Here is a 23,724-nt window from a genome sequence, read left to right on the forward strand (position 1 = left end):
ACAGAGACTCACCAGGCGTCGCTTTACCTCGAATCTATGACCTACCTCATTCACTTCATGACAAACTCCAGTTTCTAACTTACCAGTGACAAACTTATGGAAGGAATATATCTTATGAACCATTGAATCCAAAAATTTCATGAAAATCTTTTATATTTAAACATAATGAGGTGGTATTAATTTTTTTCTCATTACTCTAACAGACGAGGACATTAAAATCTACATAGTTCTTCTTGTTTTACTACCACATCAAATTTAAAGACAATAGGTGAAAATTCCATTGAATAGAGTGTAAGAAATTTATTATAATTGAAAAGGTGGGGGGTTCTAGGGTGCGGCCACACCTAGGCAAACTTGCTTTAATTAGAAAATCGTTTTTTTTTTGTGGACTGCTTTAACCTGGCGAGATTAAAAAAGCCTGGGTGAGATGCTAGCATAATTATTTTTCGATTACCAGAGCAACTCCTCGTGAAAGGAAAAGTTATTCCTTTTTTTCAGTTCCTTCTTTAAGGGATATAAATAAATCAAGAATGATTAAGGAGGATAATCTGACACGGACCATTTCAATACCTTAATACGAACGAGCGTGATTAGAAAGAAATAAATAATAATTTTACCGATAATTACTTCCATCAAAGGCAAAAATAAAAGCAGCTCTTGATTTAAATTTAACAAGTCTATGATAGAACGACACGGACCATTTCAATACCATAATTTCACGAGCATAATTTAGCGAAAATTACTTCTGTCAAAGGCAAGAATAAAAGTAGCTCCTGATTTAAATTAAACAAGTCTATGATCGAAAGACACGGACCATTTCAACACCTTCACATCACGCGCGAGATAAATAATAATTTTACCGATAATTACTTCTGTCAAAGGCTAAAAATAAAATTAGCGCTTGATTTAAATTAAAGAAGTCTATATTAAAAGTCTAGAGGAGAATTGAAATCTATTGATCAGGGTTTAAAATTCATTAGAAATGTCTGAATCTAAGGACAAGGAGAGTAAGGTTTAAATTATTCAAAGAGGTCTGGTTGCTCCAGAAATTTCCGCTCGCTTACCGATTGCAGAATGCTACAATGAAGGGGGGAGGAAGAGATAGATCTTTCATTCGCTCATTAGCGAAAATAATTTATCCGCGATTTAATTAGGTCGGTATTAATTGGAAGATAAATGGGGAAGGCCATTTTACGCGAGATATCAATGAACGGGGGGATAAAAATTGTTGTAAATTATTGGTCAATTATAATAGGCCTTATCAGAAATTGATGCTTCATTAATTTTCTATCTAGGTAATTAAAATATTCAAGCAAAATGAGGATGGGGTGATTTAATATTTGATTCATGGTTGGCCAAGACCATGGAGGAGGAAAATTCGATTCTGGAGTCGTGAGCCCCTTTCTCATGCAATGCACGCAAAATTTACCCATACTACCCCACGATTTCAAATTTGTTTACGGGCATAAGCCTTAGGCGCCATCTCGTTATAAATTTTAACAAAGTTCGAAAGTGGGTCACCATTAACTTATATTAGAGTCAATCCTTTTTCTGTAAAAATAAATAAGAATTTCTTGCCTCTGAAGAAACTAAATAAATAAATAATTAAAACTGGTCTTTTTCTATGAAGTGACGAAGAAAGATAAAATTAAAACAAATTCCTTAATTATTCGTTAAGCCTTGGGTTGGGTTGGGTCCCTTCATAATTTATTAAAATTGCCTCCGGTTTTGAAAGAAAGAATAAAAAAGAAAGCTCTTTTTGCGCTTGCAATCAAATGAGCCGAGCAAAAATCGAGTACGATTATTTCTCGGAGATTAAAAGGATGGCAAAAGAGGGGATCTCTTGTTAATATGATTCAACAAGAACCCATCCATTATGTCGCGTCCTAAGCCTAACGTCCTTGCTTAACTAACGCGAACCAATATAGTTTCAGTATAAAAACAAAGGCTTAACTTAAAGTAAAAGTGTAGGGGAGTGGGACGTCGTTTAACCAGGGAGCAATGCAATAGAAAAAGGAGAAGTTAACTAGCATTCTACACCGTGAGCCTATAGATTCCCACAGTGGGAAATAGGGGGATTTAATTGGTTCCTCCTAGTCACGTGGGTTACTGTTTGTACATTGAGCGCCCTCTCTCCAACACAAAATGTACTATTTTCAAAATAGTCTCGTCTTCGTGATTTGGCGCAACTACATTTGTAGCTTTTAAATAATGACTAAATTATAATAAGAAAAAAAAAATATAAAGGAAGTTAAGGAACCCATATAGGCCTAACTTCAGGGTGATGTTACAGAGAAGTAACGACAATTTTACGTGGTATGATTATACTATGACGGGTCAGTCCTATAGGGTCTATTTTATGTTTGCTTTATGCACGAGCCATAATGACCCTAAATTTGCCTTTAACTCGGGGACCCAGTTAGAGAAGGTTATAAAGATCTAGAGCGGCTCCCGACTAGACCAATTTGTTTCACAGCAAAAGGCTTAAGGGGAAAACTATGATCCATATTTCCTTCCTCCATCTCATCTTCTCGTTAGGGTTAGGGTTACTTCAAAAAGGGGGAGTAGCTTTGGGATCATCACGCCATCTTTATTTATTCTGACGGATTATTAATAAGGGCTATAAACTATACCATGCAGGATTACGTGGAAATAAATTCTGTTGTAATTCGAACTTCTCGGTTTTCACCCTACTACCCTTTTCTACTCGAAATACGTATCCTTTAGACCCATACTTTTGGAGATTACTACTGGGTTATGGAAGCAATTGGGGAGAACTCTGACAACGTCCATGGGTCACTTAAAGGACGCCAACATCATGGCATATTATATTTTCTCGCGTCTATTGAAATGGTTCCATTACGACAATAATATTTTGGATAAACTCGTTTATATTTCTGACCTTTAAATTAAAGTACTAGGCAATTCAGATTTTGCAAAATAAAAATTTCAAACTTTACATATCTATTAATCTTAAAACCAAGGCTTAGTTCACGTAATCTGTCATTATGTCATAAAAATTAGGCCTAAAATTTCAAAACCAACTTCGAAAACAAGCCAAAAATAGAAACACTGTATCATCGTGTTATCAACGATGTATTCAACCACACGTCTTTCTAAAAAAGATCGATTTTAATTAAGCATAACGATACTTGAATCGTCCAAGGAAAAAAAAATATAGACAGCATCCTTAAACCTCGATGATCTTTTTATAAAAAAGGCCTACAAGGAAGTAATTTTAACAAGAAGGTTGTATTACAAACTCCACTAGTCCTCTCCCCCTAAGATGTGGTACATCCAATCAATTGTAGCTGTTAGGTTCTCATCATATAGGCCATAGGAAAAAGAGCAAAAATATGAGAAAAGAAGATCTAGAGGGCCAAAATCTTAGGAGATAAAGAGCGAGTTAGGAGGATGAGCCACGAAAAGATATGGTCTAAATTTAGACGGCTATCAATTTCCACAAGGGGGCGGTATGGTACGATGCGGTCCTGGGGTGACGGGAGCTTTAGTGGGGGTTTTTTTTCTGTACAAGAACTCGAGACCTATCCAGGGATATGGAAGAATGGGCCGGGGTTGTTAGTAACTTAGTATACACACTTTTTTCCCCTGCATCTTTATGGCTACAGAGCAACTTTGCCCAAGAGAAAAAACATGGTTAGGTTAATTGAGACATTCAACCGGAAGGGGGGTATCTACGTTAAGGAACCCTAAACAAAATTTCAAATTGAGCTGCAATTCTACTATGCACGTGGTGCTTGCAGCTAGTGGTTACTAATTGCAATTGTAGGCTTTTATATGAAAAACTTACAAAAGTGTCTTTGATTGGTTCATCCAATGTGTTAAACTTTGTGCCGGAATGTGCGCTTGGAGAGTCGGGTATGTTCATATCGCCTTCCAATGGTTCCTCATTAGCAAATTCCTGAAATGAAGATGAATCTTGCGATAACTTCTTAATCGTTCATTCCAAGGAAGCATGAAGGAAGAGAAAGAGTATAGAAAAGACCAGTTAGAAAAAGAAATCACAAAGCATATCCATATTTCCAAGAAATCAGTACATCATGCAAAGTTAAAAAGTAATCCCTCAAAGATGTTCAATATTCCTGATAAAATAGAATAAATTCTTGCTTTAGGAAAGGATTTTTGAAATTTGAACTCGTCAGATTTTAGAGCTAAGATACAATTAAAATGGGCGGCCGGTAAAAGGGGCCAGTAATTGAAGCTGTTAAGTGTTTCTCATTCCTGTTAATGCGAACAAAACTTAGGTTTAACAATGCGGCTTAAAACTAACAGACAGTTAATCCGTTAATTAAAATAAAAAAACCGGTTTTAAACCACCGGTATCGGCTTTTGGTTAATTGTTACAATTTAAGTTCTTTAGAAAAATTAGAACGCTTAATTAATCCAATTAAAACCATGTAACCAATTAAGAATATTTAGAAATATCAACCTTTGAAAATTAACTATTTTTTAAATAATAAAAAAAATATAATTACCTGATATTGAGCCATGTTGAATTGTTATATATGTTGACAACAAGAAATGATCTGAAATGAATTAAAAAAAAAACATTAAAATAAAGTACGATTAAACCAAAGAAGCTTAAATTTCATCAAAAAAATGAAAATAAAAAACCGCGCAATGCAATTAAAAAAAAAAACAAGAATTAAGGTAAATTTCAAACCAAAAAAAAAACTAATTTAACGTTAAATTAGGTCTAATGCTTATCCTCCCTAAGCCTAAGTAGACCTCAAGGAGATTCAAAAAGATTTAAAAAAAAAAGAAAAAGAAAACTAGACCCTTATTTCTGCTTTTAATTTAAACACGCGCTAATGGACGTCGACACTTAAGCCGATTAAATTAAAATTAAAACAGGAAGTAAAGAAGAAGAAGAAGTAGCGAGAGAGAGAGAAAAAAAGAGTGGAAATTATCTGAAGAAGTAAAGGTTCCGCTTCTGACAACGAATAAAAATGAAAAGTTGGACAAGAAAGAATAATAAAAAAGAAAAACTTAAGGGTTAAATTAATGAGAATGACCTTAGCAACCTATGTATAGGATTAATCGTTGTTTGCTGCTCTAAAGACGCGGTACTGTACAGGGTGGAAACTTTCCACATAACAAGGCCCAGACGCATATAGCGGAAATGCATTTTTCCATTTACCAATTTGACCAAAAAGGATGAAATAAGACCAAAGTAACTTCTATCAATTTGGGGTCGAGAATGTAACTTCTACAGCAACATTTTGACCTTAGGGTCACCCGAAATAACTTACGATTAGGGTGTTTTAGGGATTAGAATTTAAATTTTGCAACAAAGAACGCAGGACGATACGCCATTGGCCAAAGGTGTAAATATTAAATTACCTATGAAATCTCACTTGAACTAATTTGAATTTTAAAATTATTCGGAAGAGGCATGTCCTGGATGAAATAAAGGCTAAATATAAAAAACCCAATAAAACCCCGACAAAATAAAACCCGGTTTTTTTCGAACCCTGGATGTTTCACTAAACAGATAATTCTTATAATTAGTAGAAGAATAGATAATAAATAAAAAAAAATCAATTAATTTTTTCACATTTTCACCTTCCCTTTAATGCATTGCAGCGCGCGTTGCAATTGTTACGGTATTACATAACCGGCGGGGATTCCTTTTTCTAATTACCTAAATGTATACAGTGGTGGTGGCAGGGCAATTCCAGAAAGGTTAAACTCTTATAATTCCGACAACGTTTTCACGCAGCTTTTCCTCCAATAAAAGCAAGCTAGCTATATTCGCGTCTCGCTAGCTCGAGGTAAATTGTTTTTGGGGAAGAGAAACTCTTTTGAAAAATGTATTTCGCAGCTAGAAATAAGCCCCGCACCTCGACGCTTAATATCTTTTTATAACCCTAGCTGCTGGCTTCATTTGTTACATTCGCGGAAAGCCTTAAAATCCACTCCTAATTGCGGCATGCATTTTACTTAGAGTTATACGTGTACGGTGCTATGCGCGTTTACTTTTATATTATCTTAGTTTTAACTCTTTGTGTTCAAAGGAATTTCCCAATTCTTAGTGTATACTAGGTTTCTACCTTTGTCTGGTCTTAATCTTAAGTACAGCGAGATTAAATGAAGAACTATGAATATTAGGGTTCGAACTAAATTTTTATATTGGAAATAACTGACCTAGTTTTGCCAATATCTCATACCATTTTAAGGTAACTTTACCAGCAGAACCCACTTCAATCATGATCACACCTTACCCATATTTAGCATTGCTAGAAGCAATCATGCTTCTAGCAATAGCTATTGCTACGTCACACACTGCTAAGTCCTAACTCAATTCTGTTGGCCACACTGATTGGATTTAAGATTGCTTCCCCCCCGTGGCGTGAAATAAACCCACCATTACGTCACGAACCTTAGCTCCTCCTATTAAAAACCTTATGATATCAAAGACTCGATAATAATTGCTTGACCACATGCTTACACATAGGTCACTCGAGTCCAAGACCATACCACTAGGGTCAACTAAGGTCAATTTATACCTTCCATGTTTACATCTTTTAAAAGCATAAATATTTACCTTCTATGATAAAAATTTTAAAAGGACTAATTTGTTATTTTTTTTAAATATTTTTTCATCCTTCTTTTTAAAAAGGAGTTCTTTAAGAGCTAGCTAGATCCCTAAGGTTTATAATACACAAGCATTATTTTCTTTTTAAAAACGCTACGACTCTTGAAAGAAGGAAAAGGAATGAGGAGCTATACTGTACGCTGCGTTCCTTATTACGTCAACGGCAGCTGCCTTAAAAGAACTCCCCCGTTTCCTTATATTCTCTCTCTCTCTCTCTCTCTCGCTCTCTCTTTAAAGATCAGGGAGCCGAGGATCCGAGGATAAAGAGAAATCTCTTAAGGAAGCTTTTCACTAGCTCCGCAACCACCCTTATTCCATTTATATACAGCCTATGAACTCTCACAGGGGTTATCGACTGGGATATCAGAGGGGGGTACCACCACAACAACAAGATGGATAAAATACTAATAAAAGGTCACCAAAAAAAATAAATACACATCCAATTTTCTTTCCTTACAATCATCTGCGTACTCTACTCTATCGTCAATGAAACAAATCTGAATTACAAGTAATGATCTACTCCTATACTGATAATTCTCTATGTTACTAGCTTTTCTTCACCCTAAATTTGTCAAATCCGAGAACGTTTGATTATTCATAGTTTACAGACAAGGAGGATTCATATCATTAACACAAGGAGGCCTGGCTTTAGAGTCACCCAGTGAGTCAGCTCTCTTTGTGTAAACCCTGAAGCCTGGCCTCCCTGTGTAAATGGTATGAATTGACCTTGTCTATAAACTATGTATTCTATATATACTACGATAATTTTGTGACCAAAAATATAACTTATCGACATAAAAAAGAGGGTGATACATTGCCATCCGTCTCAGCGCAATCTCATGATACTAAAAGACTACAGCGCAAGCGTCAAAAAGGGAGATGAAGTGCAGAGTTTTACCCCCGTGTCTTTCCCTATTAGTTACATCGAAATTGTCTATTCAGAAAAAATCAACGTAACATCTACTCCTATACTATTAAATCTCACTTTCCCCTATTATCAATTCCACTTCAGACAAATCTGAGAATCCGTGGCTTAACTTTCATCAGGCACTTATACACTACATTACCACCAAACTTAATCGCGGAACGCACCTAAAAAGACTACACAACACCCACGTTGTCATAGAGAAAGCATATATACGTACGAGTTTCCCAATCAAAGTAAAAAAGGCCCACCAAGAAAATAACGCAATAGAGCATTAATAAGGAGGAAACACTAACGGTACTGTCTACCAGACCCAACCAGTCCCACCCATCGCGGACAAAAAGCAACTTCTTTAGCATACATATTGGCACGATACGGCTTAAGTCTTGACGGGTGGCGACGCCATTGTGTCCGCAGATTAAAAAACAAGACTGAAATCCCTCGCCATAGGTGACAAATACATCCATTCGGGATACCCAAAGCTTCATAAAGCTTTTCTTACCCCGAAAAACCAAACCACCATACGACAACAACAGCGCGTTATAAAATAACCGTGCTGGAGAAAAAGCGAAAGCCCAGCACCGCAGTTCTTCTACACCCACCTCAATGCCTTTCTTACTCTATATAAAAATAGGGTTATAGCAGCTATCCATACGTTCTTATGTAAAAATAACATAGAGTGCCCTTATTCTCAGTTGAAAAAAAAAATGAATGAACCCTTTTGTGCTACAGTTTATTAAGCTAAACAAGAACATAAGCTTCATATTGGTTGTGGTTGGTTCAAAAGGAAATTCTGAAATGCCACTTATTTATTATGGAAACATGTGCGGGGAGAAAATAAAGTTCATGAAGGTTTAATTTTTGGTCTATTCTTTTGAAATCAGTTTTGAGAGGAGGATTTTCATATTGAAAAGTCCTTGTAAATGGGATTGCGGAAAGGCAGGAGAATAAAGAAGACTATGTTGTAATTTTATAATTTATACTCTAAAACTTAAGGAAGGTTTTCAAGGAAATTCCCCAGACTTGAATTCTCCTGGATAAGCAACTGACCAGGTTTTTATCTGCATCACCACCAAAACTGTCAAAACACCACCATTTTTATTAACTTTTGACATTACAAAACTCTTAAATCACTTCGGATAAAAATTTTACAATCTAACAGCAACCATAAAAATGGCCGGAATGGTTCTCTATAAAACACACAACGTTAAGTTGAAAGTTCAATACTTAATACTTCATGACTTTACTAAGTTAGCCAGCGATTTCTCTTATATACCTGGCGCTCGTGATTGTATCATAGTTCAGAAAACAGTGGCGTTGCTATAGTAATGTGGTATTAAAGATAGTTTTAAGACGTCTTTTCCGCCCTTTATAAAGGGGTTTCACCTCCCATAAAAGCCGGCTGGGGGTGACTGAGCTATAAATGGCACCCAATTTGACCGCTGGCCCCAGCTAATAACCGTAAAAGGTCGGCGGGGCGGGAGAGAGGGGTTCATGGCGATAAAGGCCTCATTCCGGGGTCACAATCCTTGTGCTTCAAGTTTTAACTGACTTTGCGCTCTTTTACACAAACAAATAACATTTCACAGGGATGTACCATAATAATAGCAATACAAACTTCCACACATAACCCTTCAAACCAACCCTAACTCAGAAGCACGTCAACCAAAGTGACCCAATTAAGCCATCAAATGTTTTAGACCACCATTAGCATTAGAAGTCGGAGGACAGGAACACTGATGTCCTCGTGAAAAATGTATTGGTCTTTGCTTATTATAGCTTGTGCCAATGACAATACTGACAAGTACAGCATAGTACCAAGCTATATACATTTATACCTCTCTTTTATTTTAGGCGCCATTTTCTCTCTGGGGCGAGTTGCTAGCGCTATATTTTATATTGCTTAGTTAAAGACCTCATCCAGGGTTCTAATTGGGCCCATGGAATCCCCGAGATAGCAAGCACTCTTTTACGGGCCATGGGTGCATGGCGTTGTATACTTACAACTTAATCAGAACTTTCCCCTAGCTTTCTAACCTATAACCAATGCAATTTTATTACAAGTATTAGAAGAAACTTTGGGGTATCCTATAGCTAGAATGGCTCCCTTCATTTGGAACATTTATGAGTTTTCCATCGTATGTTCAATTTTAACTTGACAGGCAGTATTACCCGTTCCCTTGGATAAGACTTAATTGATACTGTTTCTAATGTACATGGAGGATTTTTTAATTAGATAATTAAATATTTGTATTTAAATAAATACATTTCTAGACCAATTATTTTGGTTTTAATAATATTTATAAAAAACTTGCAAAAATATTTTAACCCTATTCTATAAATACATCTGTAGTTATATTAAAAATACCCTTATTGAAGGCAGTCATCGTGTACCCAAAGGGTTCAAATATAAGTTAAATACCAGCATAACAGTATTGTGTTTGGCGCCATAGAACCCACAAGGCATGCGGGGTAAATCCACCTTCATAAACATCGTTACCCAACTATTACAGTTGGGTTTCGACGAGCATAACATCACACCATACAGTATCCCTACGGTTAAACCTTCTGACACTATAGCTAGCTACCCCCCCCCGTTCCATAAAAGATTAATACGCTCTTAAAGAGCGGAAAAAGGCCCTCGCGCTAAAGTGTATTCGCGTTGTACCCCATTAACAAAGTAAATCATACATCAGGTAAAACTTAACCCTGGTTCAGTTACGATAAATATCATTAACCCTTTGAACGCGAATAGATATCAGTCGAGATCCCGCCAAATCTGACGCGAGAAACGAAATAAAAACGATCGTAAAAATGGCTAGCTAGGGAAAGACCCGCCGCTTCTTCTTCTCCTTCAGTATAGGCCTAGATTCTCGCGCCATTTCCAGAGGAAAAAGGGCGGGAAAAACGAATAAAAGTGTATATAAGGGTGGCCCAAATGCCTAGGTCCCAAAACTCTCGCGAGGGCACTTGGGTAAGGGCTAGCTTTTATAACAGACCCTATTAACGCCATTACGTGTCGTAATTTTTGTCCCCCCTTCATTCTCAATCGCCCCCTACAACTATACCCACCCCACCCCTTAACCTTCGACCTTTAATATAAAAGCTTAGGTCAGCGTCGCCAATTCTCATTTCGCGCCGTCGGATAACATTAAAAAGAAGTGTGGGAGGAATGCATATATATTCGTTTTAGGCCTAACGAACTGTAATGATACTTAATGTTTGTAGATAGAGATAAAAATATTTTTCCATTGTATAATAAAGTGGTTTTGACTGTTAAGAGGATTGTTAGTGTGTTTCTGTATTAAAATCCTGGGTTTTCCGCGACTTTTTCAGAAAAGTAAGGTCGTAATCCCAATCTAACGCCTTTTGGATACACCTAGATATTTTCGGATAAAGGGTTAATTAGATTTTCCCTACATTTTAGATCCATATAGGTTTTTTTCAGCGCATCTTATAACGTAATATTCTTAATAAACTCGGGATGGGGTTGGATACTTTTTCCGATGCGTTTATGCCACGGTATTTAGATGATAAATGGAGCTGCTTTTGGCGTATATTGATTATAAAGCTACACTATATAGGGGAAGACGTCGCCAAGTCACGTGACCCGTCAGAAGCCCTCTTCCAATTAGAGGAATCCATCATTTCCTAGACGTCTAAGGGACAAACACACCTGTTACCTGATGAACTACGTAAAACGTAACGTACGAAATGTAGCTACATCCTTATTCCACTATAGCATAATATATAGAAGCCAAGGCTTAAAGTCATTTTCTTTTAGAATAAATCTAAAAAAATAAAGAAATCTTTCGGAAGCTGAAGAAAAAAAGGAAGAAATTTCTAACTCTTCCTGGACAGGAATTTGTATTGTAACGCTAGAAAACAAAGGGGGGCCAACCATGTTACCGTCACTTTGAAATAAATAAATAAATAAAATCGGATCCGTTTTGATATAAATAGGGTGCAAAACGCGTCGAGAAAACAATGGATCATTCGCCATTGTCAAGAAGTAAGGAGCCATTGAAAGGAATCAAATCCCAATTGCAGAATGTAACGCAAAAAAACACAAGACTTTATCTTATTCTTTTTACCGAGTATTTTCCTCAATGAGAAAATGGTATAGCTCTACCTTCGCGCGTATTGCAAACTCAAGGTAATAATTCACTAAAAAAAATAATACATTGGATACAAAAATAGGGACACTCCCAGAGAACCGGCTAAAAAAAAAGTTGAATAAATCGTCTTTTTCCTGTGCCGTTCTGGGTTGAAAACGCGTCCTGTTGGATAGAGTAGGATGTGTGTGTACTGAAGCACGAGCTCTGGAACAAACCACAGATGAGATGGTTTAGGTCAACACCCAACAAACTTTAGCTCCAGATAAATTTAAATCATTTATTCAAAATAATAAAACCTCAATTCCCATTTTAATTTTTGTCAAACTAAGAGAGAAAATTCTAAACTAAACTATTTTTATAGTACTACAACTACCTCGTCTACTAATATCTCAGGAAGAGGGTATGGGAGGGGAGCTGGTAGAGAAGGCAAGAATGACAATTCAATTGCATCTCATCGAAAAAGGGAGTGAGGAATTGCGAGAGGTCAAGGGTCAGCTAGGGAACTACATGCATCAAACAAAAAAAAGAGGCCTATTTACAAGTCTAATCTATCCACGTATACTGTACCTAGACTTTAATGTTTTCCTATTTCCCTGACTCTACAAGACACACAATTTGGGTATATAAGCCCGGGGAACTGCACTTACATGTACATGTACATCGTAATAGGCACTTGAATATATGGAAAGATAAAATCAAAAATGATTGAAGATTGGTTTTACATTACCATATTTTCTATAATAAATTACGATAATATGTGCCATAGTTCTGCAGTCACGAAAAGGATTAAATAATTTACTTCCGATAATGAACTTCCGCAACATATTATGATAACCAAATTATTTCTTCCAAGTGGATATTTTTAAAATGAATTTGTTTTCATAAATTTTAAATAAAAATATAACAACTTTTGTAAAACCGATTTTCCAGGTTTTTTCCCAAATATTTCTAGGTTTTTTCCCAAATATATTTCTTTGACTGTCCCAGGTTTTTCCCCATATATTTCAATTAGTTTACAAAATTTTCTTTATATATTTCCCAGAGTTTTCCAGGTTTTTTCAGAAATAGTATTTCCCTAAAGTACCTAAACAATCTGAATTTCTGTGCTCTCTCAGAAAATAAACTAGGCCTATCATTGAATCTCCTTGTACAAGTTCAAATAAAACTTTTTGAATTTTCCCATGCACTGAAACGGCGTTAGAAGACATCTCTAGCAAGTCACCGCGTCATTTCGAATAGATTCCCATTCCATGTTAGTTTTTTTTTATTGAAAAAGAGAAGATAAGCTAAAATATTTTGACTGTGGGCATTTTCTTTTTTTTTTTCTTTATTATTCGAAGTAGAATTTAGAATCGAAATAAATCCTTTCTCCCCCATCTTTTTAGAGTGTCGCTTTAAACGTTAATGATAATGTTCCGCCGGTTTCCATTTTCAAATGCCATTTCAAATAATATACGGATGGCCAATTTGATTCTATTTCTTATATCCAAGCTCTTATCCTCAATCCTGAATATATCCCCCCTCTCTCTCTCTAAAAAAAAAGCCTCTTTATTTTTGACTACAACATCTAGAAATACTGAGAAAAGGGGCGAAAGGTTTTTTTTTAATATCTACAAAGGGAGGTTGAAATTAAAACGCAAACATATTTATAAAATAGAACGTTTTTAAAAGGGGGAGGGGCGTTTAGTGTCGTCTGCTTCAGGGTTAATAAGGAAGAAACATTGATGGGTATGTATGGAAGCAAAGACGTTAGATAGGGTCTTTAAAGTTATCAGTCCTGGTACTAAGGCTTTGACAGCAGCGCCTGACCAGGCGTCGCTTTACCTCGAATCTATGACCTACTTCAATCACTTCATAACAAGCTCCAGTTTGTAACCAGTGACAAACTTTAACTTATGAAACATGTCCTATGAACTTAAAGGTTTCTTTTCCATGCAGTTAAACGCGACCTACTTAAAACCAACTTGTTATTCATCAAATGAAAAGAAAAAATTTCAATTACCGCAGATAAAACTAATACGTTATATAATTAACAATTCAAGCTCGAATCCTTAATTCAATGACTCTTAATTGACACGGTAAATTAAATTCCAAAGTCAAATTCAAATTAAGGCCTATTTTCTTTTTATGTCCAAAACTTCAGTCACACAATCCCTTTAAATTTGTGGCGTGTTTTTCTGCCTTTTTACCCTTGGCCTTTCGGTGGGGGGGGGGGAAGAGAAGGAAGGGAGGGGGCGTTGGGGTCCATGTTAGATTAAAAATACTCGGTCGTTGACTGACTCTTTAGCATAATGGTTGGAGACTTTTCCTTTGTTATTCGGGGTAATGTCGCTCTTAGGAAATTTTTTCGCGTTGTTACTCTGCTGCTCTAGAGTGGTTTGAGGAGATGTTTTAACGTCGTTTCTAGTAAAGGGTATACCATCCAATGAGGAAGGGGGGAGGGATTCAGCCTCTCCTCCAATTCCTACGCACTTTGGGCTTGCTCGGTAGCCAGCCACCACCGAATCTTGTTGTTAGATTGACTAACAAAGGGGACAGCAGCCGATCCCGGCTAATAACGCTTTTGTTCATCTTGTCGCGCGGTGGCTCTTTAACAAGATGCTAACCGTCTTCATTTCGCTAAAGTCTTCCCCTCTACCCCATTCCCAAAAGCTTCCCCTTTCTCTCTCTCTCTCTTTGATATGGTCATGCAAATTGAGACTACCCTAAATGCTTCCTGGTCATTTTATCCAAAAATTCCCTTTCGGAGGCCGGAAAACGACATTTTTTAAAATGGAATTTTTATATTAATACTGAAAGGGGAGGGAATTGTTTTTAGTTAGTTTAATGTTACTTTGTAACCGACGTGTTTGTATGGTTTGTTGTATTTTATTTTATTTATTAGTCAGTATTGTGTTTATGTTTACGTATGTATTACCAGGGATAGATTTAATTTTAGAAGTAGGAATGGAGAACGGTTAGTATTTACTTCAGTCCGACTCATAGACCACCCAGTATAGAGCCCCTCCCTCCAACACGTAACGAAAAGTTTAAATTATCTTATTGGCTCACTTAAACTACGTTTTTATGACGTTGTTGACGGGGACGGGAAAAAATACGTAATTCCTTTTTACCTCTGTCGCTATGACCCGCCTCTTCTTTCATAACTGCCCCCCCCGTCCCGTGGAAGGGGGTCCGGGACTTTGACGCTCGCCCACATTACTCTGTTCTCCATTCCTACTTCTAAAGTTAAATCTATCCCTAGTAATTTCTATCATATTTTGCCACAAGGATCACCGTTAACGAGTTATGATTGGAGTGTTTAACGGATGGCACCTTTATAGTAAGAAAAAAAACTGAAAGACGATGCTAATTAAATTCAAAGGGGTCATAGGTGAAACACTCTTCATCATAACTCGTAAACTGATTTCAAAATGTCAGAGAACATCTTAGACTCAAAACTGTCCAAAGAACCCACTGCCAACCACATTTTGGGCTAATGTTTAAATTCCCTGACTTGTCCCTGCCCATCTTAAAATTCCCTAAGTCGAGGGAACAAGCTTTGGAAAAATTGGGAATCGTGAAATGGTACACTTTTTTTTTCAAATGTAACCCGTTCGAAACGGGATACACACCTATCCGCACAATACCAAAAAATAAAAAGAAATAAAATTCCCAGAAAGCATTGCGGCCAAGAAAATCGTGACTATTTGCCAGCAAGAGAAAGAAAAACATGTATAGTGCGGTTCGGAGAAGAAATCCCAAAAAGAGACGGAGAATAAAAAAAATAGAATGGGTTTTTCGGGATGTCTATTTCGGTCATAAAAGCAAAAACCTTTGTCGATGGAACGAACTGACGCCTATTTCTAGTATACTTTTACGGAACATGTACAACAAACATCAAACGTTTGGCCAAGCAACCGTACCGATATATACACACAGTATAGCACCACAATTCAATATCATCCTCTACTTTTTTTCAATTTTATTTTTCTTGTTCGTCAATTCAAGAAAACCTCATTGCTTTTCTTAACTTAGCTTGTATCAGAAGTGTTTTAAAAGAATGTAATAAGGACGACCAAAAAGACGGTAGAGATAAAGAGAGACTTCATGTTGAAAACATCATACTGGGCACTACTCCTAAATCACACTTTCTGTCTATTCTATTTGCCTTTGACTGGATGTAAAAATACGACAGAAGTCTGGATCCCATATTTTGCATTTAAATAAATTGCTATAATTAAAAAATAAAATACTAAATTTAAAAGTAAAATTTAACATCATGTTCACTGCATATCTATTACCCAATAACAATATCCAGACACTATACTAACATCAAATTACGAGCTTCTGTCTAGGTATTGCAAAACCTAACAAAGAAATATTCTTTTTTAACCTTATCAACAAATGTAGGTTAAGTGAATGCTATAGAATTGAGAAAACTTCCAGCCTAAGTCGGGTTTATTTATTTTTTCCCCCCCGGAACATTTTTGATGCCGGAACCTTTACTATATATATCTACTTTATTTATTTTTAACTTTATCTACTTTTCTAAATCGGAGAAAAGGTATAAAAGACCACCAGGCAATGCTGGCAAAGGCCTAAAGTCTCCAAAGTTATAAGTAAAATTGAATAAAAAAATATAAAAATAAGAAGCCAAAACTCTTCTGGAAAAAGCTATAGCACCTAGCTTAGAATTTATATTGGAGCAAATGGTATTGAACAACTTTTTCCTAGACGCCGCGCCGAATCAATTTTTTTTTCTTTTTTCTTTTAGGGTTTGTGCAGTTGAGTTTTGATCTTTATACGTTGAAAAAACACGGGCTGCTAGTGCTATATATATATATGAGAAATAAGTTCAATGGAGCAATTCTTAGAAGACCTTATAACTCTAAGGGAAAAAGTATAAGAAAAAATATTGGGTGGTAGGTACATGGTGTTCTGATTTATTTTTCTCAAAAGTGAGCGACAAAAAGGTGTTGTATTGAAAAAAATAAAAAAAGGTAGGTTTAAAAATCAGAGGCATTTGAAGAAACGGTGTAATCATTTTGTAATTCACAAGTTTGCTTAAAATTTTTCTTCCCCAAACGACATATTTCCTAAATTACGACAAATACGAATTGGTTTAATACACTTGACAGAAGAAATGGTTTTTATTTTATCTTTACCGCCATCTTGTAAAATGGCGCCCAAATAATTAAATATCAACTTGTCTAATTTAAAGAAGAGAAAAATCAGAGGGATTTGAAGAAACGGTGTAATCATTTTGTTTTGTAATTCACAAGTTTGTGCAAATATTACTTCCCAAGCGACATATTTCCAAAATTGGGAAAAATTCGACTGAAATTTTGTATTTTGATTCAATATCCTTGATAGAAGAAATGGTTTTGATTTTATCTTTACCGCCATATTGTAAAATGGCGCCCTAATAATTAAATATCAACTCGTATAATTTAATAAAAGTACAGTCCAACCTGTACTGCTCATTAAACAAAAATTAACCATATTAGCCCTAAATAAAATTATTTTTTTTTAAAACTTGGATTTATTGAAAAAAAAATCCCTTAAAATAACCCAATGCTTTCTCCTAAAAATCTCTAGTACGAAAAAAAGTACAGTTTAACCTGTACTGCTCATTAAACAAAAATTAACCATGTTAGCGCTAAATAAAATTATTTCAAAGTTTTAAAAATTGGATTTATTGAAAGAAAAAAAAAACCCTTAAAATACCCCAATATTTTCTCCAATATTTGAGCACGAGATCTAGAAAAGCGTAGGACGTGACCAACACCGAGGGTTGTCATATTAAGCTACAAGTAAACATAAAACATAAATTTACAGCAGGGTTTTACGATTTTAAAGTCCCCATGGAGACACGCTGCCTATTTTTGTTCAAGAACTTTGATTCAATGCGTTCATAGTAAAAGAGGTCGTATATTTTATCCACCTTGAAAATGTATTACTTCATTAAATGAAATAAGGTGAACACTTGTTACTCTAACCTAGATCCCTTTAAAATACTTTTCCTCGGGAAAAAAGGGAAAAAAAACCCACTCGTAAACATAGTGTTTTTAGATATTTATGTCTTTGAAGAAGATGAAATTTTGTAGAAAGCTTTCAGAGCCGGTTTTTTGATTATTTACAAGAAAGAGATTACGCTGTCCTTCTTCATCCTTGAAAAACTTCAAAGCAATTAAGTTTAATATAGGGGTAAATATATATGCTTTTTACTGTGTGTGGGAGTATGGAATTAGTCTGAGTGAGTTCAAAAACCCTTAGCTATTAAAAGAATGTCTACAATCTCAGGGGTATCCAGGAAAGCCCACTCAATTTTCTAGTTCGATAAATGAAAGCTTGGTTTTCACTTAGAACTGAATTGGAACTGAGACAAAAAGGCACAAAAACGTTTTGGAGGAAAATTGTAAAGAGGAAAGCTGCAACTAATGAGAACTGAACTTTAGCTCGTGTTGTTCTTCAAATCCCAAGGTTTGTTTCTGCTTGAGAAAAAGAGTACAGGTCAAAAGTCCCCAATACAAAATATGTAGCCCGGGGCTGGAAGCAGAGATGGAAAGCACTCGTATCTGCGCGCGCACCTGATGAAACGTCATTTTTAAAATCGCCTATTAAGTTTTGGTTATTGATCGACTGATTTCTCCATATTTCAGAACCTAAATAGAAGCAGACGATGGAGCTAACAGCCGAATTCTTAAACTATCTAAGCAATGATTCCCTTAAATTATTTGTAGTATTATACAGTCTCGTGAAAACCGGGCTTATCTCTCTGACGATAAACAAAAATAAGTATATGCTTTTATTCCCAAAAGTAACGTGGGAATATTGCCAACAGTAGGCAAAATAAAGCCTATAAATACTTCCAAATTGTATTTCCACGTGGGTAGTCAAACCGATTAAAAATATTTCATATTTCAAAAGAACAAAGTTACGTAACGTGCATATAAAACGAATCATTAATTTTAATTATATTTAGAATTAAGCAACCGATCGATGCATTCTAACGGAGCTGAATTTTCCTCCAACGAATAGAAAAATAGTAAAAATAAAAAAAACAACTCAAATATTTAACAATGCAGCCGAAACTCTATTCATGCATTTATGAACTAAAGAGCGTGATTAGTTCGCGAATAATGGTTTAATTAAATTAGAACAGGGAGGTATTTATAAATAAAATAATCTCCCTGCCTTCATACGTATTAACAAGCCATTAACGAATAAGGTATTCTTTTATATTGTTAAAATAAAATACGGAAAATCTATAATTGGATCGATATAAAAAGCAGGCACGAAAAGCGTAATGTTTTATTCAATATTGTTATATAAAACTGCTCCATTAATATTGCCATCTCATATTACTTCCATAAAAGAGTTAATACTCGGTACAATGTTGAAATAATATATTGCGTAATAACAGAGATTAAGTGGGTAGAATAGACCACCTATAATTTATAGTATTTTTCTACTAGATTTCAAAAGAATTGCATAATGGCACGATGACGCTTAGCGGAGAAGCCAACATTTAGGGTAAAACTCCTAATGCATTTTCCCATAGCCCCTGTAGAAATGTTTTACCCGCAACACACCGGTGTTCAGTGTGAAGCCACCCAAAAGAGGCAAAAAAATATCACTGACGCTCAACGGAGAAGCCAACATCCTGGGTAAAACTCTTAATGTATTTTCCCATAGCCCCTGTAGAAATGTTTGAAGCCACCCAAAAGGGGCACAATAAAATAAAATTACTAAAAACATTATAAAATCTAAATTTTATTTTATTACCGCATTCGATACGCGATTTTAACCACGACATTCGTAGCCAGATCTTAATGATCCTGGATGTTTTATACTTAAGAGTACGTATTTTGGAAAGTTCTATAAGAAAAAGCTAAAAGGAAATAAAAAAAGCGTTGGGTAGAAAAGTGTAGGGAGTGCTGGTTTAGGGCGTTATCGGCTTTTGGCAGCCTTCGTTCCGCGTAATAAGCAGAAATTCTCGGTTCAATAATGAATTGCTCAGAGATGTTCTTTGACGGAGCGGAGCGTTGGTGCGCCAAGCGTTTTCCCTACGCCCCCCCTTTATCCCGCCCTGTACTTAAAGATACCCTTAAATCATCCGCAAGTACTTTCTAATAATAATAATACCCAAAGAAAATTCACCCAAAAACCTAATTTATTCAACGTAAAAAATCGATTTAAAAAAGATGACTTTCCAATTAGCATTGGTTCCATTTAAGTGTACCTTTAAGGGCCAAACCGTCCTACTCTTAATACACACTCCATCCGTTTAAGGACTCCCAATAAATTTTCATAAATGACTAAATTGTTTATCGATACAATAAAATGGGAGGTTTCAACCGTTCAACTACAGCTCCCTTTCAAAAATTATGCAAATCTTGGTACTCCCCTCTCTTTAAACATCAAATTTCAATAATAAATATGGTGCGGTTCATTTCGAGTTTCGTGAACTGAACTGAACTGAATGCAATAACGAGGATAAAAAATTATTGGGTTATAGGCTTGTCCTACAGTAAAAGCACAATCTTATTTCTTAATTATAAATCTCCCTGAATTTTTTGTCAACAATTTCCCTGATACTTCCAGGTTTGACTGGTTTGTAGGAACCCTGAACTTCATTTCATCTACTTCTAATGCAAAAGCAAGACCTCTACTCCTCATTAGTCTCATTTACCGAATAAAAATAACAAGTCCTTGACGTAAAAATGCGCCAAGAAGTTAAAACAAGAAAAAAACGTTGAATATTAAATTATCTCTCACTCTCTCTCTCGACACCTCTTCTAGTTCTACACCCAAAAAATGGTCTTAACTATTGGATGTTTACTTAAGCTCAGAGCCTAATTAGAGGGCTTGGGGCGGTCGTCGCAAACACGGACGGACGGAGGAAAGACATCCGAAAGATGGCGCGTACCGACCAACGATTGGCCAATCTGTCTCCATCTATAGCAAATGAGATAGATCTAAACCCAAGCAAGCTCGAACGAACACCCAAAACTAACCTCATCCATAGAAAATGTAAGTCTATCCATCTAGAGGAGAAGAACTTTCTAGACCAGTAGAAAATATCTCCAAACGAACGTAAACCGACTGAGAGATGTGGAAGATGAAGGAAAGATCTAACAGCTAGAAGGAGCAATTGTATAGATGAGATGGTTGAGAAATTGAATTAATTGAAATAATACAATATTAACGATGTTTTGAAATCATATCTCTACACAAAAAGGGTTGGAACAGAAATGGATGTTATTTAGGGAGCTCTAAAATTGTGGTAGGGCCAGAATACAGCGAGCACTCGGTGGAAAAGTCAAATTTTTAATTGGAGTGTTTTAGAGATGGCACCTTAAAACTGAAAGATAATGCTAATTTAATTAAGCGAGATCATCAGTAAAACAAGTACTCCAATCACAACTTACAAACGGTGTCCCTAAAATTACATTTTCGACTCATTTAATTTAATTGGACTTCGGTTATATCACACCCATTTTGGAACACATGCACAGTTCTTTAACCATTTCATCTACGAATCCTGACGAAATCGTACATGCGCACGTGAGATGAACGGGGGAGGGGAAAGGGTGGATAAAAGAGAGAAATAGAAGTTGAGCACTTTGAGGCGGAAAAGTGCTGCAAGCGCCCTCTAGATTCTCGTAAAAATAACTCGACAGCCAGCCAAGAGGAGGTATATATACGAGGGGGGGGGGTAAAGATCTAGAGTTGTGTGCGAGAGAGGTTGTGCTTGGGCCTCGGGACATTCATTATCGGACGCCAACTAGAATTAAGTCCTTCCTCTTTTCTACGACTCCATCTCGTTCGTTCCGTGGCACTTCGTTCGTCCCCCTCCCTCTCCACCCTCACCAGGCCTACCTACACTCAAACACCCGTACCACCATGAAAGGTTTGGGTCACATCTAGAACAGTTTCACCAACGGGAATTCTGTAGATCAATTTTAGGTCAAGTAAATGAGGTAGAAAAGGTGGGATAAATTGAAAGTAAAAAATGGAAATAAAGAAGTTCAGAAACTCAAGCAGTAAGGATAACGACCAAGAACCAAAAATATTCTAACATCTCAAATACCCGATTGTTTGACGAAAGAATCAACAGATAAACACCAGAATTCGTGACGTAAATATCATATTATAGGAGCGAAGTACCTCTTTCAACCTGCCTTTACTATTAGTTCACATTTGATTATTTTAAAATTTCATAATTTAAAGATTGTTTGCGATAAACTTCGAAAAGCAAAGAAAAAAAAAGGTTAATGCGAACAGAAAATGAAGCAAATGTCAAGTCTTATCGAAAAGTGGGGGAGGTGAAGGGGTTTTATACAGTTGGAAAATAAGGGAAGGATATAAACGTTGGAAAAGTGTCCTCCTATCAGGAAAACCTTAGATCACGTGACCAGAATCGGAACCGACGGAATTAAAAGGAAAAGAAAACAGAACCCTACAATCCGTCGTCACATTCGAGCCCCGCAGCGAAAACAGAACTTAGTCTAGCAGCACTCCTATATCTCCTTCCAAGTAAGATTTTTTACACTCCAGTAATTTATTAAATCCTTACGCGAATACTGAACCATTGGAAAAACAAACAAGCTTACGACAATTGTATAAAATAGCTCTAGCTGGGAATATGAATTTTTCATAGAGGATAATTTAAAAATTCAATATTATAGTCGATATTCAGGGGAATATTTAAATAAATTCTGGATATAAGATAGAAAGGGTTAAGGGGTTTTCTTCCCTAATTCCCACTTGATCAGGGGGGTCGGTCGAAGTGGGAGGTGGGGAGTGGGTAACGGCAGCAGCGGTCATTCCTAATTAGTTCTTCGTCCAGATTTAATCATTAACTCTTCTTACCCCATCTGAAACCATGCAGAGAGCCATCCTTGAACTCCCAATGCAGCCCGAGCACATTTACCGAAATCCCCTGGATGCTTATACGCTAGTTTTAAATCCTTCAACGTCCCCCTTTTACAAAATTCAAGCAGCTCTCTTTTAAAGCCCGGGGACATTTTGAGTCAAGGTTTCGATTTGGTTTACAAAATAATGTATATAATGACAAACCCCAAATCACCCAAAAGTCTTTACATCCCCAGAAGCAATTGAATTTTTCCAAGATGAGAAAACAATCCAGTTTAAACTAATTTAAAAGGATGGGATAATTAATTATAGTAAAATATCTATATATATACCGTTTCCGGATAAAAGGAGCTACGCTAAAACGCTTATTTATTTTTAATTGGTAAGATCATATAAAATAATTAATATTTAAAATTAAAACCATGATTCTATCTATAATATTAAAGAAGATATGAGCAATTAATGTTAGGCCTATTTTTGTAGCAGACGACGTAGGGTACAAAATTATATTGGACGAAATGTACCACGTGACGGTTTATTTACTTATCGCTCATATCTTCCTTATTATTGTAGATAAACATATAGTTCGAATTTGAAATATTCATTATTTTATATTCTCTATTCAACAAACTAGTAAACATTTTCGTGGTCCTATACCAGATAATTTTCCTCTAAATTTAATAATTTTTAATTCAATTTTAAAAATATACCTGTAGAATTTTAGGTAAGGTACATGTACTTCTAGATTGAGTTTCCCAGCAGCGAAAACGAGTTAAATACTACGAGTATTAACAAGAAATTTGCGATTAAAAAGCGTACAAAATTCCCTATGGGTTTTTAAGTAAGGTCACGGTGATTTTTGCTTCAGTAATATGAAGTGGGAGCAGAAGGAAACATAAATTTCGCAATTTGCATTTAAGAGTTGGTAATTCATTCGCATACGTAATCAGTTTTTTTTTTAACTTAACGAGTTATGGCCTACTGCGCGATTTAAAGCCTAAAATTCTCTCTAAAGTCATTTGCACGAAATACATTTGCGATAAACAAATCGTTTGCCGTATAGAAAAGCTCAACAAAGAACTTTAAAAATAGAGATTTAGCATTTTATAGACAGAATTTCAAGCGATTCTTTCAAATAAAAAAAAAACTAAAAAGTTCATTTTGACTTACCGTTTTGTAGTAGATTCTTAAAAAAAAAA

General features: G+C 35.8%; 1 protein-coding gene across 6 annotated transcripts in view; it reads right to left on the reverse strand.

Moving 5' to 3' along the window:
- LOC149690564 (protein YIPF6) overlaps positions 1–23,724 on the reverse strand; it is a 100,547-nt gene that overhangs the window by 13,781 nt on the left and 63,042 nt on the right. For 2 of the 6 annotated variants that reach the window (XM_089870135.1, XM_089870134.1), the window contains 2 exons: positions 4,497–4,547; positions 3,812–3,949 (listed from right to left, as the gene is read on the reverse strand). In XM_089870135.1, the coding sequence (XP_089726261.1) occupies positions 3,812–3,949; positions 4,497–4,511 (153 nt within the window). In that variant the 5' untranslated portion in view covers positions 4,512–4,547. Of the gene's footprint in view, positions 1–3,811; positions 3,953–4,496; positions 4,548–23,724 lie in introns of all 6 variants that reach the window. The other 4 variants (XM_089870133.1, XM_089870132.1, XM_089870137.1 and 1 more) reach the window with 2 other exon arrangements.

This window comes from Phalangium opilio, unplaced genomic scaffold (assembly GCF_054372755.1).
Source record: "Phalangium opilio isolate 3A_F unplaced genomic scaffold, DU_Popi_V2 ptg000031l_1, whole genome shotgun sequence".
Lineage (NCBI taxonomy): Eukaryota > Metazoa > Arthropoda > Arachnida > Opiliones > Phalangiidae > Phalangium > Phalangium opilio.